The sequence below is a fragment of the Manis javanica genome, chromosome 2 (genome assembly GCF_040802235.1).
Source record: "Manis javanica isolate MJ-LG chromosome 2, MJ_LKY, whole genome shotgun sequence".
NCBI lineage: Eukaryota > Metazoa > Chordata > Mammalia > Pholidota > Manidae > Manis > Manis javanica.
The window spans coordinates 7895530-7919343 of record NC_133157.1 but is presented as its reverse complement, the minus strand read 5'-3'; the positions used below and the strand labels follow the sequence as shown (position 1 = coordinate 7919343).

The following is a 23814-nucleotide window of genomic DNA, read 5'->3' as shown; positions in this document are numbered from 1 at the left end:
TCTGCTGCTGTCAATTTTCTTTTGGAAAAGCAGCAGTCTTCCTGGGAAAGACTGTGAAGTATGAAGAGCTGTATTTTATTGGGCTGACATAATGGGCTTTGAGGGCCAAGAGAAGAACATTAATTTTCATATTATGTCTGTTCTCATAAGAGAAGGAAAAAAAAAACAACTATTATTATTCACTAAGAGTTTAAGTTAATACAAACCAGCTTCCTTTCTTGGAGGAAGACAACAGTCAAATTAGCTTTTCTTTGGAAGGTTAATAAGAGAAATTATGTCTGGCTGTCTGGTTTCCAGAGCTGAAGATCTGAACAGCGAGGAAGCCTGACAAACGATGCTGTAGGAAAGTTGTAAGAGAGCTGGTCTGTACAGTGTGTTGCTGGTCTTCCCAGGGAAAGAAGAAAATCCTAAAGCAGCATGCAAGGGCAGAGATGTGGGAAAAGAGGAGCCACACGTCTGATTGCCTCTGGAGTTAGGATTAGAGGACAGTAAACAAATACGAGTCAACAACGGTGTGTGACTCTCCCGGGTGGTATATGTAGAAGCCTGTTCACTGTAGGATTGCTTGTAAAAGTTTTTTTAAAAAATGCATCAGGAGTGTATCGGTACAATATGAATAGTCTGTTCAAAAGATCGCTGCCCATCTGTATTTCTGACTTAGGAAAATACCTAGGCGGCTGTTCACATATGTTAAGTGAAAAGAAGTAGGTGGCTGCTTCTCGTAATAGCAAGTATATAGAATTATGTATGGATTTTCATATTTTCCAGTTAGCCATATTTTTAAAAGTAAAAAGAAACAGGTTGAATTCATTTTAATAATTTATTTAACTCAGTATAGCCAAAATATTATCATGTTAACATGTAATCAGTGTTAAAAATAATTAAGATAGTGTACTTTTTTTTTGGTATTGTCTTTGAAATCTGGTGTGTATTTTATGTTTAAACACCATCTCAATACAGACGATACACATGTTAAGGGCTCAACAGCCACATGTGCTTGGTGGCTACCTTACTGGCCAGTACAGATAGGGATTTCAGGTAGGAAATGGCTGAAAGAATATAGCAAGGGTTTTGTTTTGTTTTTTAGTGTGACTATGAATCACAGCCAAATAGGGAAAGGTAAAACTTTGTGGGGGAAAAAGGGATACCAGGAGACTTTAGGAAAAGGGAATCGATATATAAGCTTTATTAGGAAGGATGACTATGTTCATGGAAATTTCCCAGTAAAAGTTGGACTTTGAGACTTAACTGTGAAATCTTTATGTCGTGGATATGTGATGTAATTCAAATTTTTTCATTTGGGGGAAATTAATATAAAGAAACAGTTTTAAAAAAACAGGAAAGCAGGAATGGTTTTCTGTGTCATATTGCTGATAGGCCAATAGAATGAAGGCCTAAGAATTATCATTGGGTTTAGCATCATGTGGATCATTGGCGGCCTTTGACCCGAGCTGTTTCTTTGGAATAAATAGCAAGGTTGAGGGTGCCGCCCATCCTGCTTCACGGGATAATGAAAGGAGAGGGGCGCAAACTATGAATATGGTCAGCGCTCGGCAGGAGTGGAGGGGATGTGAGGTGAAAAATTGTTTATTTTATTTGGTTTTCGTTTGGGGTTTTTGCTGTTGTTTTATAAAAATGTTTTTATCTGATGGGAGCGATGGAGTAAAGAGAAAAGATTTCAGGAGCGGGTAGGCGGGTTTTACTTGAAAAAGAGGAAATTCACAAAGCATATCATATCTGCCTTCCTACATCTGAAAGGAGATCGTCTGGAAAAGGAAAAGGAATTAGGCCCACTCTGTGATGGCCGAGGGCTAGACTTGTAATCACAGCGAGGATGAGGGATGGTAAACAGACTGGCCTCAGTACCTGCAAGCGCATTCCAGGAGCCAGTGTCCCCAAGCTAGCACGCTCACTGCAAGATGCAGTAGAATTTTTATTACTGGAGATGGTAAAGCATCTGTAGGTTAGACTAGTGTTCTCAGCTCTTTCTCGTTTTCAGCACACCTTCGGACACATCAGGTTTGGGTGGCACACTTGAAAAGAGGACAGTGTTGAGCTGGGCAGCGATGTGACAGCACAGCCACTGCCCCAGTGCAGTAGTGACCTCAGGAACCTCACAACTGGTGTGCTCTGCTGCTGGTTGTCCTTCAGCCCCTCTTTGCTCTTTGAGCAGAAATGCTTAGTGCTTTGAGTAAGCCCCCTTTTAGTCTCAAAGGCAACATACCTATGTGTTCCCATAAAAGTACACCGTCTCCCCACTGGAGTGTGTAGCACTGCACCCACCCTCGTGAATTGTGTCATATGAACTGCTAAGCTCAAAGTCCAGTCTGCCAGACATCCCTGTAAAAGGCCTGTCGGTCAGTAAGTGGCTGCAGGCCACAGTATCCGCTCTACCTGGTATAAGCAGAAGGAGATTGAATCGTGATACAGGGAATTAAGTGCTTACACCGTTGTGCGGGCTGGACAGCAGAGTCTCGTCTGAGCTCCCAGGAACAACTCTGAGGCCCCAGAACCACTGCACTCGGCCATGGTCAGGAAAGCCGCCACTTCCTGAGGAGCCAATCCATCAGGAAGCTGCTGCCACCTTAGCTGACTGCAGAACCACATGACCAGCTCTGTCTTGTCCCAAAGCCTGCCACTGCTGCTTCCAAGAGCCCTAGGATCGAGCTCTGTCATGGTCGACAAAAGCACAAGGATGCCCTGTATCCTCGCACTTCACCTGCCTGGCTCCGGGCCGGATCGGAGTCTCACGAAGGCATCTGACCTGTGGGATCTAAACCAGGTCCAGAACTCTAAACTGCAAAGGAGGCTAGACGTCACGGTTGAGCTTCCAACTTTTGCACACGGAAATGGGGCCAAAGGGGCACTGAGCAAGTCATGCCACAGTATCTGCCACAAACAGCATCTTTCTTCAATCACAGCAAAAATAAATCAGATACAGTGACCAAAAGTCAGCAGCACACTCATGCAGGAGCCTGTATGCTGCACCTTCTGCAGACCCAGCACGCCAGTCTTGAAGTGGACTTTCTAACTGGAAGTGTCAGTGACTCCACAGTTTTAGCACAAGAGCAAGTTAGGACGTAAATGCCTGTCTTGTGTTTTATGACCAGACAGAAGTGTCTTCAGAAGGGCTGCCAGTAAGTGTTCCCTGGTGTCAGCACCACACATTGGGCCTGGATGGAAGGATGTTCTGCAGGTGGACTTCTTTGCTCTCTGTGCTTGTCACAGCCCTCACAAAGCAGCTGCCCAGCAGAGAACTAGAACAGGTCCCGGGGCGGTCTGACCGAAGCCACCCGCGACCTCATTCAAGAAAGGCCCAAACAGCCTAACATGGTCTCCCTATTCCAAGTGAATATTTGCCTCTGTTTTTGGCATTCATACAGTCACTTCTGCATTCAACACGTGTTTATTGAGCACTTTTGTGTGCTAGCCACCAGGGGATACACTGTGGATGAGACAGAGGGGGACCCCACTCTCCTGGAGCTTCCGTTCTAGTGGGGGAAGGCAGGCCATGTGGTACCGGGAATTAAGTGCTTCCTAGCACTTAGGGCGACTCCATGCTGAGTGCCGTGGAGGAAGGGCCCCCAATGGGGAGTGACTGTTGGCGGGAAGGGCAGTGTCACTTGGGGACCTTGTCTTCCCGCTGCACCCAGTTCTACGGGGGCTACTGCTCCCTGGGCGACTGAGCCACCTCAGACCCAATAGCTGATCTTGCTTTGAAGATAGGCTACAAAGATGATTTGTGCTTGATTTAAGGTTGTTTTCAGCCAATAATCAGAGCAAGGAATAATGTGTAAGACCAAGAATGTAGCTCTGAGAAGCTTCCCATGTTCCTCATGGAACTGGGGCTGACACATAGTGAGCCATGCAGCCTGCACCACGGGGGAGGTGGGCCGGGTGGGAAGAGCCGGAACTGAGACCTCATTGCTCTTTGTTGCATCCAGAGGCCCACCTGCCAGGCAAACAGCTCTTGTGGCCTCGTGCTCTTCCATGGTCTGTCTCGGCTTGTGTCACTGGGCCTGGGCAGGCCTGGCCATGGCCACCGCAGCAAGTTCTCAGTGACTGCTGTCGCCTCCTCGTGGCCATCAGCAGAGGGCTAACTGAAACAGACCCCATAGCTCCTCACTCCCTTTCTCCCAGTGCAACATGCAAGGCACACTGGGGGCCTGGGAGTCCCAACCTAACAGGAGAAAGCTGTAAACTGTGTGCTTCTGAGAGCTGTCCTCAGTCCAGTAAAAATCCACACACAGGCGGGAGCCCCCTACTGGGAAGCATCCTCAGGCACCCCCATTTCCTCTCCTTCAGGCCCTCTTCCCCCAGGAAAGCACCTCACACTGGGAATCAGCCATGTTCCTGCCACACTCTGGGAGTCTCACCACAGAGCAGTGCCAAGTCTGTCCGTTGTATTATTTGATCTTTTGTTTTGAGAGAGTTCTTATTCTCTCTTTTTCTTGAGAAAACAAAGCTCTTAGATTTTTCACCTGATCCTTGTTAAACATCTTCTGATCTTTACTCTTTGCCTGCCTTTTGCAAGTCCTTTTTCTCAGGGCCTGTGCTAATGTGTTCCTGCCCGTTCATCTCTGAATTGAAGCAGTTCTGTCCCGGTCTGTGTTCTCCCACTAAGAATGGGCAGATTGATCCTGACTCCCTCCCTGTTCATCTGAGCAATGCCGAGTCTAATCTCTCGGAGCCTGAGCTGGCGGTCTGGCCTTGGCGCTTCGTGAAAAGTGGGAAGGGCACAGAGGCAGTGGGCACGGGCTGTCCCTCCTGACTGTCTCTGCGTGCTCCCCCTCCCAAAGGCACGTCACCTGTGCCTGTGGCGTATGTGACCCCACGGCAGGACTTCCCGTGAATTTCCAGTGCTCCCCCAACATCAAGGCAAGCAGCCTCCTCCAAAGAGGGCCTGGGTCACGGGCCTTCTTTTGATGGGTTCACGTGTACTTCTGCTTAATATCCTTCAACAGGTTCAAATGGCTCCTAAGATATGCCTTTCCTTCTCTGCTTGGGCCTTTCCTCAGATCAGCTACCCCTTCTTGCTAGAAACCTGGAGTGGTGGCCAGAAAAAAGGAGAAACAGCTGCTGCTCAGTCCTGCCCATGCTTCCAGTCCTCATCCTCTAAATGGGGTGTTGTCGGGCCTTTAGAACATTCTCGCTCATTCCCTCCTACTGCATAAGATAGGTAGAACTCCGTGATCGCTGTCAGCACTCACGCTTTGTTGGAGACAGCAGATCTGCAGAGCTACAGCAGGGAGTTCGGCCATTCTCTTGTTTCAGTAAGTTTTCTTCTATTTATTGGGCTGTTTTCGCTTATGAGCACAGGTCCTGAGGAATTATGCACATGAGCACTTACTCTGCCATCTTTTCAAGTTCTTCAGCTGCTGAATAGTGAGACAGTAAAGAGAAAATATGCCAGAAGATTAAGAACGTACATTTTTTAAATTAGGAAGTTATCAGAAAAGATAACAGAAATGAAAAGGATTAGAATTCATGGTGATGAGACAGAATCGGAAGTTAGAAAATGAAGCTAAAGAATTAGATGAAAGTATAAAAAAAGAACTCAGAAACTCTAAGGGTAAAGTAGTAGCAAAAAGATAAAATTAAATGGCGGGAAAGGCTTGAAAGAACTAGCATTTAAGTGTTTTTAAGTAAAATTTTAAAGATGAAAGGGCTAGAAAATAACATGCAAAGACAATGACATAATCTTAATATTTAAAGATTAAAATGAACTGGAAGATAGGATGTAAGCAATACAGAAGGCTATCGCATTCTGTAATATTCATATTAAGGATGTGCCTGTATTTACTGACTTACAAAGATGTCTTGAGAGTGATTTAGGTGGAAAAGCCAGTCACAGAACATCATGTAGTCTACATATGTATGTCACACAGAGGGCTGCAGATGGCTCGAGAATGGCGTTCTAAAAATTGGAAGGGGCGAGGGAGTGGAGGTGGGGGTGTGGACGCTGTCAGAGCCCCTCACCATCTCTGGGGTCTTGTCTTCTCCCCTGCACAGTATGCTTTTGCTCAATACCCACACCAGCCCTGCCTCGTATTGGGAGGGCTGCCCTCGCTCCCCTGTGGCTGCTTTGCCCACGTGTGCAGAGAGCCCCCACGCACCTGGGCGTTTACACCCCCCTACCCCACTCCACGGCCTCATGCCTGGTCTCAGGTGGGACAACTCTGAGGCTTCATCTACCTCCAGCAGCACTGTCCAAAATATTAAGTGAGCTGCATTTGTGATTTTACATTTCCTAGCAGCCACATTAAAATTATAATATTATTAGAATTTTATCCATCTGCAACAGGTAATCAGTATCAAAATGATTAATGACATGTTCTCCATTCTTCATCTGTACGAAGTCCTCAAAGTCCGCAGTGTATTTTACACTTCCACCTCACACTTTGCCCGTGCTTCAGTCGCTCAGCCATCGCGGGTGAGTGGCCGCCGCTTTGGGCAGCCCAGCTTCCCTGGAGCAGGAGCCGCGCCTTCACAGAACTGTGCCTGCAGATGAAACCTCGCATCCCTGTCCTGCTTCATCCATTCGATTATCAGCTTCTATTAGGAGCACTTTCTTCGTAATTTTTTTTTTTTGCCTGCAAGTGTTGTTTTTGTAATTTAAAAACTCTAGGGGGTTCAGAAGCAAAAACAAAAAAGAAAAAAAGAAAAGGAATCTCTGATTGAAGCCCTGCTTTGTGTTTGTTTGTTTATTGCTAGGGCAGCCATAAACTCTAGGGACGCTGGGTTTTGGAGGCCTCGGGGTCCCACTGAGGAAAGAACAAGAACCGATAACATGCCGGAACCTCGGCGTCTTGCCATTTGTTGGATGTGGAAGGCTTGAGCCTTTGATGTCTATCTAGTTGCTGCCAAGATCAGTGGCCTAAAGCCAGCCCAGGCTAAGCTTATCTAAGGTCTGCGGCAGGTATGCAGCATGTAGCTTCTCAGGCCCAGGAAAGGCCACAGGGGGAGCTGGGTCGTCACTTATTAAGGAGGAATGCCAGGGGGGACCTGGTAATTGTGACCTTTTTTCTTTTCCAACATGCCTGTAGCCTAATGGGTACTACCGCAGCGGCTCGGGAGTGGGCAGTGCCCGTCTGGCTCCAAATACCCGGCCGTATGGAGCCTCTTCTCTTGGCGTCTGACCTACAGCAGGAGAAGGGTGCTGCTCCCCTACCGCAGACACCTCTTCTTGTTGATAATACTCGCCCCGAACCACTGAGCTGTTGGCTTTTGCTTTGTCCGTCTTAAGAAGACAGTATAAAGAGTCCCTTTTGACCAAAGTTACTGCAGATTACTTTTCCTTTTCATTTTCCTATTTCTAAGTAATTGGATTTTGTTTGGTTATTTGTCTGTCACTTTAAGTAGAGGTGAGAGAAGAGCGCTGCCAGTTGGCCCAAAAAATAATTCCCATCAGAAGAAGCAGGGATGGCCACATTTCCCTAACAAAGCAGCCCTTTCCCACCTTCCTCCCTGAGTCGTAAGAGAAAGGAGCAGGCAGCTTTCAGGAGTGTGGTTCCCAATTTATTTATGAAGAATTGATTTATTAATTCAACAGGCCTTTACCTCTCACATACTGTACGCCATTACTCTTGAAATGTGGGTTTGGTCCATTTTATCTACAGTGTTGTTGCCAGTAGGTCCCTTTTATGACTTTTCTTGCATATATTAATTGGAAATGAGAGAAAACAAACACTCTGGGACTAACACAGTGGTGGCCGCGAGGTCCCACCACTAGCTATTCTCCAGAAGTACTCTAGACATAGCTTCCCTCACTGAGTGAATGGTTTTTAGTTGGTCAGCCTTTTTCTGACTAAGTTTGTGGTGGTTTAAATGCTCAGTGGTCCCCCTTTTACCTTAAACCCACTGACTTGACCATGCGATGATTTCACTCGTTGCTGAGGGCTGTGATGGGACTTGGGTGGCTCCAGGGCCATGCCTTTCTCTCCGGCAGTGTGTCCGGTCATGGCTCAGTGTGGAAAGGGCATGGGGCAGTCCTGGTGGGGCACCTGCGTCCTGGAAGGGCCTTGGCTTCCCCTGATCCTAACTCACTAGTGGGCTGGCCCCTCAGCAGGAGCACCAAAATAAGCAGTGATTGGCCGGTCACGGCGCTTCTCTGTTCTTAGTTCCTTTCCCAACTCCTTCTGCTTCAGTTCAGTGCTTCAGCCTCCAGGCCCGCTGATGGATCCGCTGACGAAGGGGTCCTGTGGGAGTCAGATGGCACAAACCCTTCTATGGAAAGCAAAGTCGTCTCTGTCCTTTGGCATCCAGCCCCTTCAGACATGGCCAGCCAAAGACCCTGAAGTAGAGTCCCAGGTCAACCTGTAAGTAAGTAGAAGAAGCATTGTCTGTTTGGGCTCATGCTCACTCTAGCTTGAGATGCTCAGGAAGAAAATACCTTTTACCTTTTGGGGAGAATAAGGAGGGAGAGGGGAGTGGTAAACTTTAAGTAAATGCTGAGTTTTTGGAGCAGAATATTCCTTGCAGGCCTCAATGTTTGGTTGGGAGATTTCATTTCTGTTCTTAATGATGTCTTACTCATATATTATTGATTTGCTTAGCAGTAGTCATTGAGCACTCACTCTGGCCAAGCCCTGTGTCAGGCATAGTGAGCGAAATAGATTCCGTTCCTGTCTGTAGGGAATTTACAGCTCGTGGGACAGATAGCCATTAAACAATCCCAGAAGTATCATAACAGGTTGTAATAACTGCTATGAAACATGTTACCTTGATTCAGTAGATTACAAAATGCCTTCTATGTGCCAGCAACATACTGGGGATATTAGAGAATAAAACACTTCCCTTACCCTTGAATATCAAATAGTACCTAGATGGGAAAAACATCCCAGTATTATTCAGAAGAAGTGATAATGGGAACTGCTATAGCTGATATGTTAACAGACTCCAAGGACCTTAGGGTAGTCACTGTGTTTTCCTGGGGATTACCCCTGAGTTCCCAGGGCTTTGCTATGGTGTATGATGATATTTGTTGGATGAATGAATAAGTAAGTGAATGAAAAAGATAATGCAAGACGGTGGTGCCTAGTTCTCCAGAGGAATCAAAGGCAACTAGGTACAAGAATGTGACTGACTTAAAAACAAGCCAGGTGCTTCATCAATTGAACGCAGCAAATACTTATCAGTGCTCACTGTACCAGTGCTTTTGTGAAGAGAATTCCTAGCTACGGGCATGGATCGGAATCACCTGTGGGGCTTAAACAACTTATGCCTGAGGTCCGCTCCGGAGAGTCTGATTCAGTGGCTCTAAGGTACATGAAAGAGGATTCTTCGGGGTACTTGCCCTCCAGAACTCACAGCCTCTGTAGGGGACAGACAAGTAACCAGATAACTCCAGTGCAGCTAGAAAAGAGGCGTGTGTAAAGTACTGTGGAGGTAGGTGGTCTGCTGGAGGACAGGGAAGGACAGCCTTACAGGGTGAGCATCGGCCAGGCAGGAGCTGGGGAAGAACACCACTTTATAAAGCAAAGCTTCGGATCCATGGAAGTGTGTTCCAGCGATGTTGACAGGCATGAAACCAGTGGTTCTCAGCCCTGGCTACACATAATCACACTGAGGACTTTCAAATCACGGAAGCCTGAATCATCCTTTCAAGATTCCGAGGTCGGATGGACACAAGTACCACAGTTTATGAAGCTCCCCTAGGTGATTCACACATGCAGCAAATGGTGAGAAACCATTACAAAAATGTAATCACACATAAATAAATACAAAATAGTTACGAAGCACCGTATATGCCTAGCTAAGGGGTATGAACTTTATATCTTAGGCAATGGGGAGCCATTGATAGCTTTTATGACCATAGCTTTTAAGAGAGAATACAGTTTGGAATATACAAGGTTCACATCGTTTAGAGAAATTTATGACTGCGAAGTTATGCACTTGCATTCTTCAGAGAAGAATTCTTCATGGAAACTAGGGAAAGTCCTGAGTCACCGCTCGCTTTTCAGAGCTACCACCGTACCTTTCATGAGTGGCCCCTTATGAAGAATTTAAGAATTGAATCTGAAACTGAAATCTAAAAAATAAGTAAATACTGAATTATTGGAGCAGAATTTTCCTTGCAGGCCGCTGGTAAACAAGCATCCTGGGCGGCCCGGGGAGCTGCAAGAAAGATAGGGCTCCATCCACCAAGGGTGGGGCGAGAGAAACCGCTCTCGGTCCTCTCCAGCTCCAGGCGGGAGTCAGTCACCTCGGAGGTCCCGCCGGCGCCGACTCTTTTATAGACTACAAGCCCCACAGTGCAGTGCGCAGATGACGCGAGCGAAGGGGCGGGTAGGGTCGCGGCAGAGCCTATGAGGCGCAGCGGAAGCTGCCTAATGGGTGCCTTCCAGGCCCTATTGGTGAATAATCTGAATGGGAGAGGGACCAGGACCTCTTCGTGATTGGCGGCCGCAGAGCTAGCGGCCCGGTGGTAAGAATGAGGCGGGCAGGGTGCGGGCGGGCTCCGCCCAAGGCCCGGACCCCAGACGCTGAGTCCCTCAGGAGCTGGACAGGTAACTGACCGTACCAGAAGCCAGATGTCTCTGGAAAACGAGCTAAAAATATGTGTCTTTAAGAACAGCTGCAAGTCTGTGGGCAGCAGCTCATTCATGAACTCATTCATTCAACAACTATTTATTGATTACCTGTGTACCAGATACTTGTACAAACATTCTAAATGCATTTTCTCATTTAGTCTTAAGGAAAATCCGATGAGGTAGCATTTTACAGAGAGGAAGCTGAGGTCCAGAAGGGTTAAGAGACTCATCCAGGGCACATAGCTTGTAAGTGACAGAGCGGGTATTTGAACCTAGGTCTGTCTAGCCCCTAGGAACACACATTTCCCACCGTCAGTATGTTCAGCCATGCAATCAGGAGCAAAGTGTTTAAGGGATACCGGGGTCCACAGAGCATCTTGAAACATGGGAATATATACGTGAAGTATATACGTCATGTGGAGAATATAACAGTATCCTACTGGGCACCAGTAAAGTTGACCAAGCACAAAATTGGGCTTTATGCTAAGCACGGTGGTAACACAAAGACCAACTCTAGGCCAGAAATGGCTTCTGATATTTATTAAACAATTTACTGAGCACCTGTGTGCTCTGCCATGCCTTGTCTAGGCACCAGGGATGCATAAAAGCATCTCCTTCCATATTAAGTGGGGAGTTAATGGAAGTGCTGTTACCTAGGGCAGTGCAAGTAGATTTCTCAATGGAGGGAATACTTGAAGGATGGGAGCTGGAAGGAGGTCGGAGGTGGTGGGGGGCAGGGGGAAGGGGCTTCCCAGAGGAGACCATATGTGCAAAGGAGACCGTTAATGCACCCTGTGTTAAGAGTACCATGAACAGTCTGGTTTGCCAGACTGTTCTTGGGGAGTTGGGGGGTGGGGTAATGAGTCTGGGAAAGTAGACAGAAGCCAAGTCACTGGGGATGGGGAGGAGTTTGTTAAGAAGTTTGTTCTTGACTGTCTAGGCTGGGGCATAGCATAATCATATTTACTTATTGGAAAGATAACAGGTGTCATTGAGCAGCTAGATTACAGTAGAATAAGACTGGTGGCAAGGAGACCTATTCGAGTGACTAGGTAAGAAATATTAGAGTTCTGATGAATGGTAAGAATAATGGGGTTGATTTAAGAAATATTGAAGTGGGAGATTGGAATGGTAAATGTACAGGTGGGTGGGTAAGTGACCCTCAGAGTTTTGACTCAGGCAACTTAATGGTTAGTCTTGCCATTAATAGGATGGCTAAGAAATGAGAGAGCACAAAATCCAAGATAGAGTAAAGACAAAGATCACTGGATAAATGCCATCAGGACTGAAGAGAGGTACAATTACATCTTCAGGGGCAGGAGGTACTTAGGAAAGTCTTAAAATAATGTGAAATGGACCTTGAAAAAGGAGTAGAACCTTCTTTCCTTCTCTTTTTCTTGAGTAGGTCTTAATAGGCAGAGATCGGGGAGGAGAATATTCTTGATGGCCAGATCAGCTTGCCTCTTGTGTGGTGAATTAGTGGGGAGTCTGGGAAGTCAAACGGGGAAACATGTTATAGAAGATGTTGTACTTAGTCTGTGGGACACTGGGAGACTCTGAATGGCTTTTGAGACCAGCAAGTGATGGTTGAGTTTCTGTTTTAGAAATGTTGATTTCACAGCTGTGCAGAGATGAGGCCAGGAAACCCAATTAAGAGACGGACTAGGGAGCGGCTTCTTGTCGGTTGTAAGTGACAGAAACCCAGCTCAGGTTAGCGTAGCCAAAAGAAGAATGTGGAGGTTCCTGTAACTGACCGAGGAGAGGGACGGATCTGACTGAGAGGTGACCAGATCCAAGCGCTCACATCCCCCCCATCTCAGCCCTGCTTGCCTCTGCCTGTTGGCCTCACCGCCTCCTACTCTCCATGAGCTTTCACCAGGCAGCAGGCGGTGTGATCTCAGGCAGCGCGGGGTGCACTCTGACAGCATCGCAACGTGAGAGGAAAACCCTCCCCTGTTATTTAGACCCTGGGGAAGGGCTCTAGACGCCCAGTCTGCATCCCGTGTCCATTGCTGGTCTGCAGGGGAAAAGGGCATGAGTCTTGCTTGCGCTGGTGAGCAGAACAGCCTTGGAGAAGAAAAGGAATGGTCAGGAGGTAGGAGAAGAGGATTTGAACAGTGGAAGAGCCTCATGAAGTAGAGCGGTCTGTGACTGATCACAAAAATAACTTTGGAAGTTTTTTTCAAATATATGGGTCTTAGAACCTATTTAATAAGAGTCTCTAGTGGTGACACCCGGGGATCTAGCTTAACGTGTAAAATGTGACAGAGAAGTTGTGGATCGAACTAAACCCTGACACCTGAGTTTGATGACTGAGACGCCTTGGAGCACCGTTGAGAGTGCAGTTCCAGGCGGGAAGGGAGGGCAGACAGCAGGTGGCAAAGGTCTGTGTCTCTTCTCTTGTATCTCATGACCTGGTTCAGGGCTGTTACCCCCCGCCCTGCCCCCCAATGAGGTGAAAAGTCTTCATGGATGTACTTTAGCTCAATACATTAGGGAAAAAACAATGGAAAGTATTAGAAAAAATGGCTATTCATGGCCATTCTGCCTTGAAAGGATGTCAACCACGAGGGGAGAGAAGAAAGTTTGAAAATTTTTTATTCCCCTCTGAATTATCTGCTAATTCTTTTTTCCTACCAGACCTTCCTGTGATTAATTATAATATGCTACCAAAAAGTTGGATTTCTTAAGAAGTGTAATGCAGAGTTAATTTCTAATGGTTTGCTTTTTGAAATAGCGGCGGTTTACTTTTTGAACTCTCGAGGAAAGTTGCCATATATTTAAGAATTTGTCTTCAAGGCATTATACAAATATTAGGCAATTCCATACTTAAGACATTTTAAATAATTTCCAAACGTCTTGAAAGACCTAGTTTGCTCCCGAGCGAAGGGCCACTTAGTTTTAAAATGCAGTGCTGCAAAGTAAGCTTTTGGTGTGCTGTTGGGGGAAATCCTATGCCCCTGTCCTCATGTTTCCATGAAGAAACTTCCTCTCCGAGGGCACATGCCCGGACTGGGCAGCTGACTTGTTCCCTCCCGCTTTCCTCACTAGCTTCTGGGATCTGGTCGCCCGCTGAGCCTGTGTTAGCTCCTCCTTGATTCCATGTGGAGAAACACACCTGAGTCTAGTTCTAGATATTAGCGTGGAGGCCCGTGGGCCTCCGTCTCCCTTGTTGGAGCTTGACAGTCATGAGCCAGCAATTCTCCTGGCAACCAGCCAGGCATGAGTCTACTCTTTCCCACGAGAAGGCTGTTCCGAGGTCCACACTCGGGAGGAAGTAGCGGGAAGCCCGTTTGGCTGTCCGGCTGTGCCTCGTTTGCCAAGGACATTGACAGCAAGGAAATTGCTCTTTTGATTTCCATCTTTGCTTGACTCCTGACACTAATTCTTAACTGATTCCAAACACAGAGAAGGGAGTAGTTGGATTTATTGATAAACTCCCAAAGTTCCAGCAGTTGTGACACAAGGCAAGGATGTGTGTGGGTCTGGTTAGGAGGTCTTGGGTTTTGGTTAGATTTGGTTTAGTTGGTTTTATTCTCTCATTCTTCCCTGTCTCAGTGAAGCATCTGCCATGTAGAAAGTGCTCGCTGAGTATTTGTTGTGTAAGCCAAGGGAATAGAGTAGAGATGGCAATGAGGAGGCTTGTGCAGTGATGAAGGTCCGAGCTAAAGCAGAGAAAGTGGAGGGGAGAGAAAGGACTAGGGACCAAAAGATATCAGAGGACCTGACACGTCCTCAGGCGCAGGGCGGCATATCCCAGGCTACACGCTGCAGCATGATTAGCCGTAGCAAAGGACTGAGGACCATTTACCTAGGGAATGGGTTAACTAAAACCTGGTACATCTACTCAATGGAATACTATGTGGCCATAAGAAAGAATATGGGAGCATTTTTGGTACTGATTTGGAAAGATCAAGATCAAAAATCAAAAACAAAGAATACAATGGTATATAGTATGCTGCCATGTGTGTAATTAAAATAAAAGTCAGGGGGAAAGGAATATATATTTCTCTTTCTTTGTAAATGCACACAGCATCTCTGGGAGATACACAAAGGATAATGCAGGTTGCCAGTGGGGAAAGGAAATGGGGGCCTGGGAGACAGGAGACAAGGAGACTCTCTGAATGACCTCTTAGACTCTGAGTTTTGAACTAAGTGAGTGTGTATTTCTTCAAAGAATGAAATACAAACACAAGATACAAACATACCGCTTTCAAAAGTGACGGCTGTGTAGGGAGCAGTAACAGGACCTCGCCCCTGGCTAGATGTTGGATGTGAGAAGACATGGCAGGTGACTTTGAGTGACTAGGGAGAAGATGGGGGCTCTGCTGAGTGAGACCCAAAGGCAGGAGTGGGAGTGGGTGTGATGTGGAAATGCTCTGTGCTGGGGGCTGCTGGGTGTCCACGGACTGCACCCCACAGTTGGAAGTCTGAATTTGCAGTTAGAGAGAGACATCCAAGGTGGAGATTTGGTTTGGGGAGTCATTAGCTTAGGGGTAATATTTGAAGGCACAGGGATGGGGGTGAGGTCCCCAGGGAGGGTGTGGCCTGAATTGAAGGGAGAGGAATGTGGACCTTCCCCATTCGAGGAGGACATGGAGTTAAACATTGGGCTGCTGTTCCGTGTGCTCTAAGGACTGGAAGGAGCGTGGTCTCACTTTTGAACCAGAAGCCACGTGTTCCCTATTCACCGCTGAGCTCAGCATTCCCTGGAGGAATAATTGCTAAAAGCAATCATTTCTCCTCAAGGAGGTTATGCCATTACTAAGAAGTATATTCCTTTGACTATTCGAGTTTTCTATTCTTTCAAATTTTATAGTCCTCAAGGGCCAGCAACCCATTTTTGGTGCTCACCTCGTCTCCAGGTGCAGCACAGAACACCATAAAGACACACTATAAATAGTGACTAGGTAGCATTACTCTTTTTAATCATTGCTTTCAAGAAGCAAAAGGCAATAGTTCAGGCTGCCCTGTCCTAAATTCATCTTAGCCAACACTCACTTTTCTAAATCCCATTTTGGCCTTGGAAGCAGGCTGGTTGTTTTCTGATCACTTCCTGTGGTAATAAATGTTCTTAATTAAGATCCTTTGGCTTCCTATATTTCTGTAAGTTGGCTTTATATATTATTATCTTTTGTTTGCCCACTTCCCTCACCAGTCTCCCTCGCCCCTGGTCTCATAATCTCATTTTCTTACACTATCTCAGAATCAGGGTAGCTTAGTGCAATAAACATTTTAGAAAACCTTGCAAAAATATCGTTTGAGCTTAAAAGCACAGAATAAGCTGCTTTTCTTCCACTGCATGGTCCAAATGTGCCTAGAGGAAATCTGAGCACAGACAAGCATGGATTTACATTGGTCCAGAAAATTAGAAGACAACACAGAGATGGTTGAGAACATAACCGGGGCCTTCCCCCCCTCCTAGCTTACTCAACGTAAATTCAGTCAGTTCCACAAACATTTATTTTTGTTTGAGACTTAAGTATTTTTCACATATTTGTATTGCTAAGAAGGGGATGAGAATATGGCACCCTGAAATATGCCACTTGGGCATAAGGATTATTTTAAGCTGAAGGCAATTGAGAGCAGCAGACACAGGAAGAACTCTCTGCCCTCCCTCATCTGCCTAAAAGCAGGTCATAAATTTCCCTTGGTAAAGCTGCCCCCTCTCCTCTCCTGTGCCAAGAGGAGGAGAACAACCCTTCTCACCAGGGACAGAGAAGGCACAGACATGACTTTGCATAAACAAACCTTACTAAATAACCCTCATCTACCATTAGGTTCCCCCTGGATTTACCTCACCATGATTTACCTCGCCTAGAAGCCCAGAACTCTTTATCTTTTGTCTAGTCACTTTCCCACAATTTATCGCCCTTTGTTAAAGTGGTATAAAAGCCCCTGAGTCTAACTGCATCTTTGGGTCTTTTTCTCTGTGGTGCTCTTGCAAATGTAAAATTAAAATTAAAATCTGTATGCCTTTTCTTCTGTTAGTCTTTCTTTTGTCAGTGTAATTCACAAGCCCCAGTTACAGAACCTAAGTGTGTAGAGAAAAAGGTTTTCTCCCTCACAGCTATATTCCCAAAGTGAGAAAATTCTAGATTATGGAAGATTCAGGCTTGTCCCTAGCTTTCCAGAAAGAGATTTTTTTTCTTCTTTGTGTTATTCTTTAGGCACACACTCATCTTCTTAATGAGAGGCATGGATGTACAACCTTTGTTCAAATAGCTATTGTACCAAGTGCTCATAGGTATTTTCTCATTAAATCCAACATCCCTATGAGGAAGGTACCATGGTTATCAGTATTTGCTGAATAATTCATGAATAGAGCCCCATTTTACAACTGTAGAAACAAGGGCCCACAAAGGAGCTGTTTCTTGCCTAAGGTCAGGCGGTAAATTATTGATTGGTGGGTTAAACAGTGCTAAGTAAATAGGCAACACCACGCACATATAATTTCTCTAAACATACAGATATTATTTTATTTAAGTTTGGAATTAGAGTTCTATATTTCCTCTGATATTTTTAAGAATTCTTTATTGTGTTGTAATTTACATGCAATATAATGCAAAGATCTTAAGTATGCAGTTGGATGGGTTTAACACTTTTTTTGATGTTACAGTGTCAATCAATTGCACTTAATTGTATTATCATTTGTTGAAAGACACCAATCACTAGTCGTAGGAACTATGAGATTCATCGTGAGCTGATGGCCAGTGAATGATGTCACAGTTGTTGTGATGGCTCCCACAGCATTTGTTTGCTTATGTTACCGACATTGTATTAACCTCTGAAATGAATTTTTGGAGGTTGACCTGAGACAGCATTTACAGTATTTTTCTGTCTGACTCAAAAACAAATTTTAATGAATATTCTGTCTAATGCAGCTCATTTCCAGCATCAGCCAATGGTGGAATTGTGAGCGCATGGGGCTGTCTCTCCAGGCCTGACCCTAGAGAAAGTTATGAAGTATGTTTTCCCTGCCCCTTCTCTAGGTACATACACAGTATGGCTCACCTCACCCTCCCGTGTTACTCCCAGTACCCCCTAAAGAAAAACCTTAGGGGACCTGATGGCTATCCTCAGATATGTGAATGGCTTTCCTGTAGAAGTGATCTTACTTTATATGGCACCAGAGGGTTGGATGGCTGACATTCATCCATCCATCATCCATCCATCATTCAATAAAACCTCTCTAAGAGCTAAGTCCTTGCCTGGTAGAGATACCATGTAAGGTGCTAAGGATTTTGTATTGAACAAAACCAGCAGAGAACCTGCCATCGTGAAGCTCACATTCTAGTAGGGGAGGCAGATGTTAACCCAATACCCTCTTTGTAACTTCAAGCCTCGAAGTAGGGGGTGGATCAGGAAGAAGAAAGAGTTTGCAGAGAGCATTCCAGGTCCTAAGATTGGAAGATGCTCAGCAAGCTGAAGGAAAAGGTGGAAAGGCAGTATGGCTGGAGGGCTGGGAGGGAGGGGAGAGCGGCCCAGACTGGACAGTGGCTGGTGGATGAGGGTGGGTGATGGTAAAGAAGTTAAGAAAAACAAAAGGCTGAAGATGGAGGACCAGCTGGTGGGAATTAAGGTGTGATGGATTTCAGTTCAACACAGAAAAAAAACCTGTGTAACAGGAAGAATGGAGAGCCTTGGGGGCACGCTGTTCCTATTACTAGAGCATATAAGTAGACGGGATAGCTCTTCTTCTAGTATCTAGCAGAGAAAGCAGATCACGGATCACAGGCTGGACGCCAGATGGCCCTTAAGTCTCTGGCCTTGGAGGCTTCTGGAAGCCTCTCCCATCCTAAGATTCTGTGACAAGGAGGCAAGAGGACTGATGAGGCTTTTGCTGGAATCTGAGTGTCAAACACTGAGGACCTGGGAGGCTGAGGGACTGGACTGGCTGCAGACGGGAGATGGGCACCCAGGGTGTGCAGTGACTGATCGGAGAGCTTGGAAGGGCCGAAGTGAAAGGTGAAATAGTCATGGTGAAAACGTCATGATCTGACAGGTGGGAAACCAAGTTATCAGGTGAGTTTTGGAAAAACGCTGCCGGGGGCTGGCTCTTCTGGGAGCATCAGGAAAGGCAGCTGAGCATGACTTAAGCCCTGAGGTGTGGATCTGAGGCTTGTCAGTAATATTGATGCTATAAAAGAGGCGAAATCTTTCAAAGGTCACACCTTAAAGAGCACTTAGATTGGGAAAAGAAAGAGAAAGGGTGAGCCAATGAGGGAGAAATAAGATTTCTGGGATTTTGTGAAGGAGATTCCTTCCACAGGCATCTGGGGGGTAGGAAGCGGGTCTGTCAGCGTTTCCAGAATCATGTTTGGAATTTATTTCAGGTAAAAATACAGGTGCTTCATTCCCACCCGTGAAGATTCTGATCAAGGAGGTTTGGCATGGGAACTGGGCATTTATCTATTTACATGAAAATGTATTAAGCAAACCTTAAAACTTGTGCAGTGAGCAGTAGGAGACTCTCTTCATGACATTGTGGTGGTGAGTGGTGAAGGATTTCTTAAGTCAGAAAAACAGTCTGGTGAAGGAAAAGATTGAAAATGTCCATATTAGAATTTTTAGATTTCTGCGTGACACAAGATATCAGGGGCAAATTTTCAAAAGTAAAACCACTGTCTGGAAGAAGACATCTATAATTTGTTAAGCAAGAAAGGAATGGTATTCAGAACATACAAATAATTCCTACAAATCAATTAGAAAAAGACCAATAACCTGCAAAAAGGGAGTGGGCAATGGATTTGGAACAAGTAGCCCAATGGCCAATACGCATAGGAAAAGATGTTCAAGCTCTTGTGTTATCAGGGAAATTCAAATTGAAACCACACCTCAGTGAGACACCATTTCATATCCTTCAGACTGGCAAAAACCAATTTTCTGACAATACTAAGTGTTGACTAGGATGTAGAGCAAATAGAGCTCACACACTGCAGATGGGGGAGTAAATTGGTATGCTCACTTTGGAAAGCAAATGTGATAGTATGTAAGGGAAAAAATGCACATATGGCCCAATCTGGGCATACCATTGCACTTGTATTCACAGAGAGATGTAAAAGGATGTTCATTGCAGCATTGTTTAAAAATTGGAAATAACTAAACTGTCCCCAGTAGGAGAAAGGAGAACAGTGGGATGTTGATCCAGCAGGTACTAGAGAGCGGTGTAAGTGAATGAATTAGAGCTACAGGTACCAACGTGTACAAATCTCAAAAACAAGTTGTTCGACCAAAAAGTTAGGTTTCTGAAGATAGGCATGCTACACTATGTATTCACTTGGGTAAAACTTTAAAACATGCTAAGCAAATGTATATTGCTTGTGAATAAGTGTATAATGCAAATATAAAAATGTGAGCAGGAAGTATAAACCAAATTGCTTAGTGATTGTTTCAGAGGAAGGAGAGATGAAAATGAGATCAAAGAGAGTTACACAGGGGTTTCAAGTCTGTCTACAATGTTCGTTATATTATTCTTTGTTTCTCGGTGTCTTAAAATATTTCATAATAAAATAAATTAGGAAAAAAAATCCGGGTGATTCTAATGTGTAGCTAGGTTTGAGATCCAAGGTCTAGAATCAGTGCTTCTCAAATTTCATAGTGTATATGAATCCTCAGAGGATCTTGTTAAAATGATGATTCTGTTTTATCAGGGCTGGCGTGGGGCCCGAGTCCACATTTCTGACCAGCTCGGGTCCAAGGTCACACTAAGTAACAAGGGTCAGAATGACCTGGGTGTTTTCTGGGATTCTTGCCACTGAGGGGGCTGTTCAGAAGCACCCACTCTGTTAGCATGCCTCCCTTCTGGGCCTGAGTGGAGGTGGAGACAGATCATGTGCATCTCCGTGGGGAAGCTTTGAGAGCCTGCAGAGACAGACTTTGGAGGGATTCCCCCAAAGAAGTAAAATCTGCAGGAAATCAATGTTGTCTGCTGACTTTTTTTGTCCTTAAATCAGTTTCTGTTGAACACTTTGTGGTCATGTATGCAAGTTATACTCTGAGCTGGAAAGGCCTCCAGTCTGACCTTACGTGAAAGGAGAAGCCAAGGTCCCTGAAAGGTGGGAAGGGAGAGAACAGATGTGCAGACATTACACTTTGCAGGAATCATCTTTTGGTAGCAGTTCCCAGCTTTCTGAGTGGTGGGTCTTGAGCTGCTACAGATGTCCTAGGCTCTACGTGGGCACTCACACCTGAAGATTACATATGCTACTTATAAAGGAATAAAAAGAGGCTTTTTACAATTTACAGATTTGCTGTGCACAGGTGGGCTCTGCTCACACAGTACTGTTCCTGTGAAGCCCCGTGTACTTTATGGTTTCCTGCTGCCCTGTAAGCGCTATGAGAGAAGGGACCCACATCTCAGTTAAGCAACTGGCCCAGTACCTATACCCCGCCTGTGCTCAGCAACTGTTTATTAAATGAATCAAAGATTTTTTACTCAGATACTGTTTTTTTTTATTGAATCTTTTATTTTGAGAGAACTGTAGATTCCTATGTAGTTATAAGAAGTAACACAGAGGTCCCATGTACCCTTTACCCAGTTCCCCCTCCATGGTGACATTTATGTAACTATAGCACAGTATCACAGCCAGGAAACTCATTGATAAAATCCACCTGTCTCAGATTTCCCAGTGTTCCACTCAGTTTTATCACAGGTAGGTTCCTGTGGCCACCTTCCTAGGTAAGACACAGAGCAGCTCCATCACCGTAGGGTCCCTCTTAGTGAAATACTATGAGGAATGCATTCCAGAACGTTAGAGGAAAGAGGATTCAAACGAGAAAGATGACTGCATAATGGTGGAAGTAACATGGATGTAGCCAAAGGTGCGGCAAAGTATCTGAGGGCAGATGAGGGGTGTGGTGGGAGAGGAAAAGAGAAGTGAGCAGGACGCCACCTGCATTCAAGTAGAAACAAGGGAAGGGGGAGTATCATTTATTCATGACTCATTTATTCAACAAATACTTACTGAGCAGCCTGTTATGCAGGCACTCAGAGTCAGACACATGGGGCATGGTAATGACCAAGATAGCTAAGGTCTCTGACAGTCACAATAACCAGCATTTGCTTAGTGGCTACTATGTGTCAGGTGTTATACTGCTAAGCACTCGTGATATCTTTTAATCCTCCCTTGGAGACAGATGTTATTTTAAGCCCATGTTACAGTTGAGGAAACAGGCTGAGAGGGGATAAGAAACTTGCCTGAGGTCACAGAGTTAGGGGGCCATGGAGCCGAAATTCAAATTCAGGCATGTTGGACCACTTGCTGGCCAGCAGAACTTGCTGAGGGATGGTACAAGGACCGCATGGTTCAGCAACCCCAGAACCACAGCAGGGGAACAGGGAGCTGTGTGCAGCAAAAATCAAGGGGGCCTCTGATTTCCTGGGACCCTGACGCTCTAGAAATAAATCTTCCTGCTCACCTCCTACTTCTTGGTGTCTTAAATCTCTTCAAAAGAGAACAGACTTTTTCCATTTCTCATTAGAAATGAATGTATAATTGCATCTCTGCTTTTTTATGCTACTTATTGTGAGAAGGAGAGACAACTGTCCCTTATGTGCAATAAGCTATTCTAGTACCTGTTGTTAGGAGGCTCTGCGCTCCTTCCAAGCCTGCATCGGCAGTCTGGCACATTTTTTAGCTTCTCTGTCCCTCGAATAGGGGGATCCCTTCCACCTGTCCAGTACTATCTGCTTATCAAGGGGGCTGAGGCATTCATTGTTCTGGAGCTCCTGACATTGATCTCTGCTCTCTGTAGTCTTCTGAAAACCTGCCTGTTGCTTTTCACACATTCTCTGCTGGTACCGGAAGAGTCCCCATTCTTACTATTGGCCTTAACTCTTCCAGCAGGGCTGGAAACAACTGAGGCCTGGATTGGATTGGTGGGGTCTAGCCAGTCGTTCAGGTCAGTGACTAAGCTCTGGGTCAGTTGAGTAAGGACCTGTGTCACTGAATTGCCTTCCTTTTTTGTCCTTATTCATTCTCCATAGCTTTGACTCTTTGGAGGGGGTTGTCCTACTTTCCGGGAACCTGACTTATATAATGCTAATTTTTCTAGTCTCTGCAGTGGGGCTGGAAATCTTTGCTCTCATCCCAGGCCTTATTTAGAGATTTAACATGAAGGTCCTCAGCTCTGTTCATGCTTGCAAAGTGTGATCCAGCATCCTCATGCATTAATTTGCTAAACAGAAGAGTTTATATTTAGAGCCTAGACCACATTGCATGCGAGGAACTTGAGCTCTCTGGTCCGTTTTTGCACCTGCCTTGTTCTGGTGACATGTCCTTAGGTCCCCAGTATTATCTAGGTGAGGTAGCCCTGCTAGGTCACCACATCAGGGATGAGATGCCATGGTGACGCTGCCCTCAGCCCTGTCCTAAGAGGCCACTGCTTGTCCTATGGCTCCCTTTCTGTTGCAGGGAAAAGGGGCATCATATTTAAAACTCTTAAAAAAGTTAATAATTATTTATGCATATAAATTTTTGAGTAGTTTTCATGTGACACACATTGTGCTTATAATGAACTTTTATCTGCTATTTCTAATTCATTCTTTATAACGCTGTTGGGTAGATGACACCATCAGCCACATTTCATACATGAGGGAACTAACATCCAAGGAGGTTAAGAACCCACGTCTGTAACTGAAGCACATGCACTTTAGGACTGGATCACACCGCCTCTAATTCATAGCAAACTTGATCATGGCCTTGTCCTTCCTTGTAGAATTGCTACAGAACGGCTAACAGGTTTCCCAGGGATTCCAGAGTCATCTGGAGGAGCAGTATTTTTCAAAACATTGTCTGTGGACCACCTGCATCAGAATTCCCCCAGCTGCTTGTTGACATCACAGACATGCTGAATCACAGCCTCTGGGAATGGGGCCAGGGAATCGGCATTTTTAGAAAAGCTCCCCCAGCCATTCTAATGGACTCCAAGCCTGATAGACATTGCTATCATGTATTTTCAGTGGCATACTAATCAGTTTCTGGGTAGGCCTGAAACAAACAGAAGGTTATTCCTGAGGCTTTAAGGCAGGGGTTGGGCAAACTTTTTCTGTAAAGGGCCTGATGATAAATAGCTTGGGCCTTGGGGACATGCAGGTCTCTGCTGCAACTACTCGAGTCTGCCGTTGTAACCGAAGGGCATGGCTGAGTTCCAATAACCCTGGCCCACCAGCCCACTGACAACCCCTTAGAGTAATTCTTATATTACCTTCTGTTACCTACAGAGATCTGTATTGAAATAAAAACATCTGTTGTAGTAGATAAACCCTGAATCCTAGTGA

At 45.5% G+C, this 23814-nt stretch overlaps 1 protein-coding gene across 3 annotated transcripts in view; it reads left to right on the top strand.

Annotated features, from left to right (window-relative positions):
- The window catches only part of GARNL3 (GTPase activating Rap/RanGAP domain like 3), a 132729-nt gene that overhangs the window by 6061 nt on the left and 102854 nt on the right, over positions 1-23814 (top strand). The window contains exon 2 of one of the 3 annotated variants that reach the window (XM_073224262.1): positions 8148-8318. The exons of the other annotated variants lie outside the window; for them this stretch is intronic. Coding sequence (XP_073080363.1) covers positions 8148-8318 — 171 coding nt within the window. The remainder of the gene's footprint in view (positions 1-8147; positions 8319-23814) is intronic. 3 annotated transcript variants of the gene reach the window in all.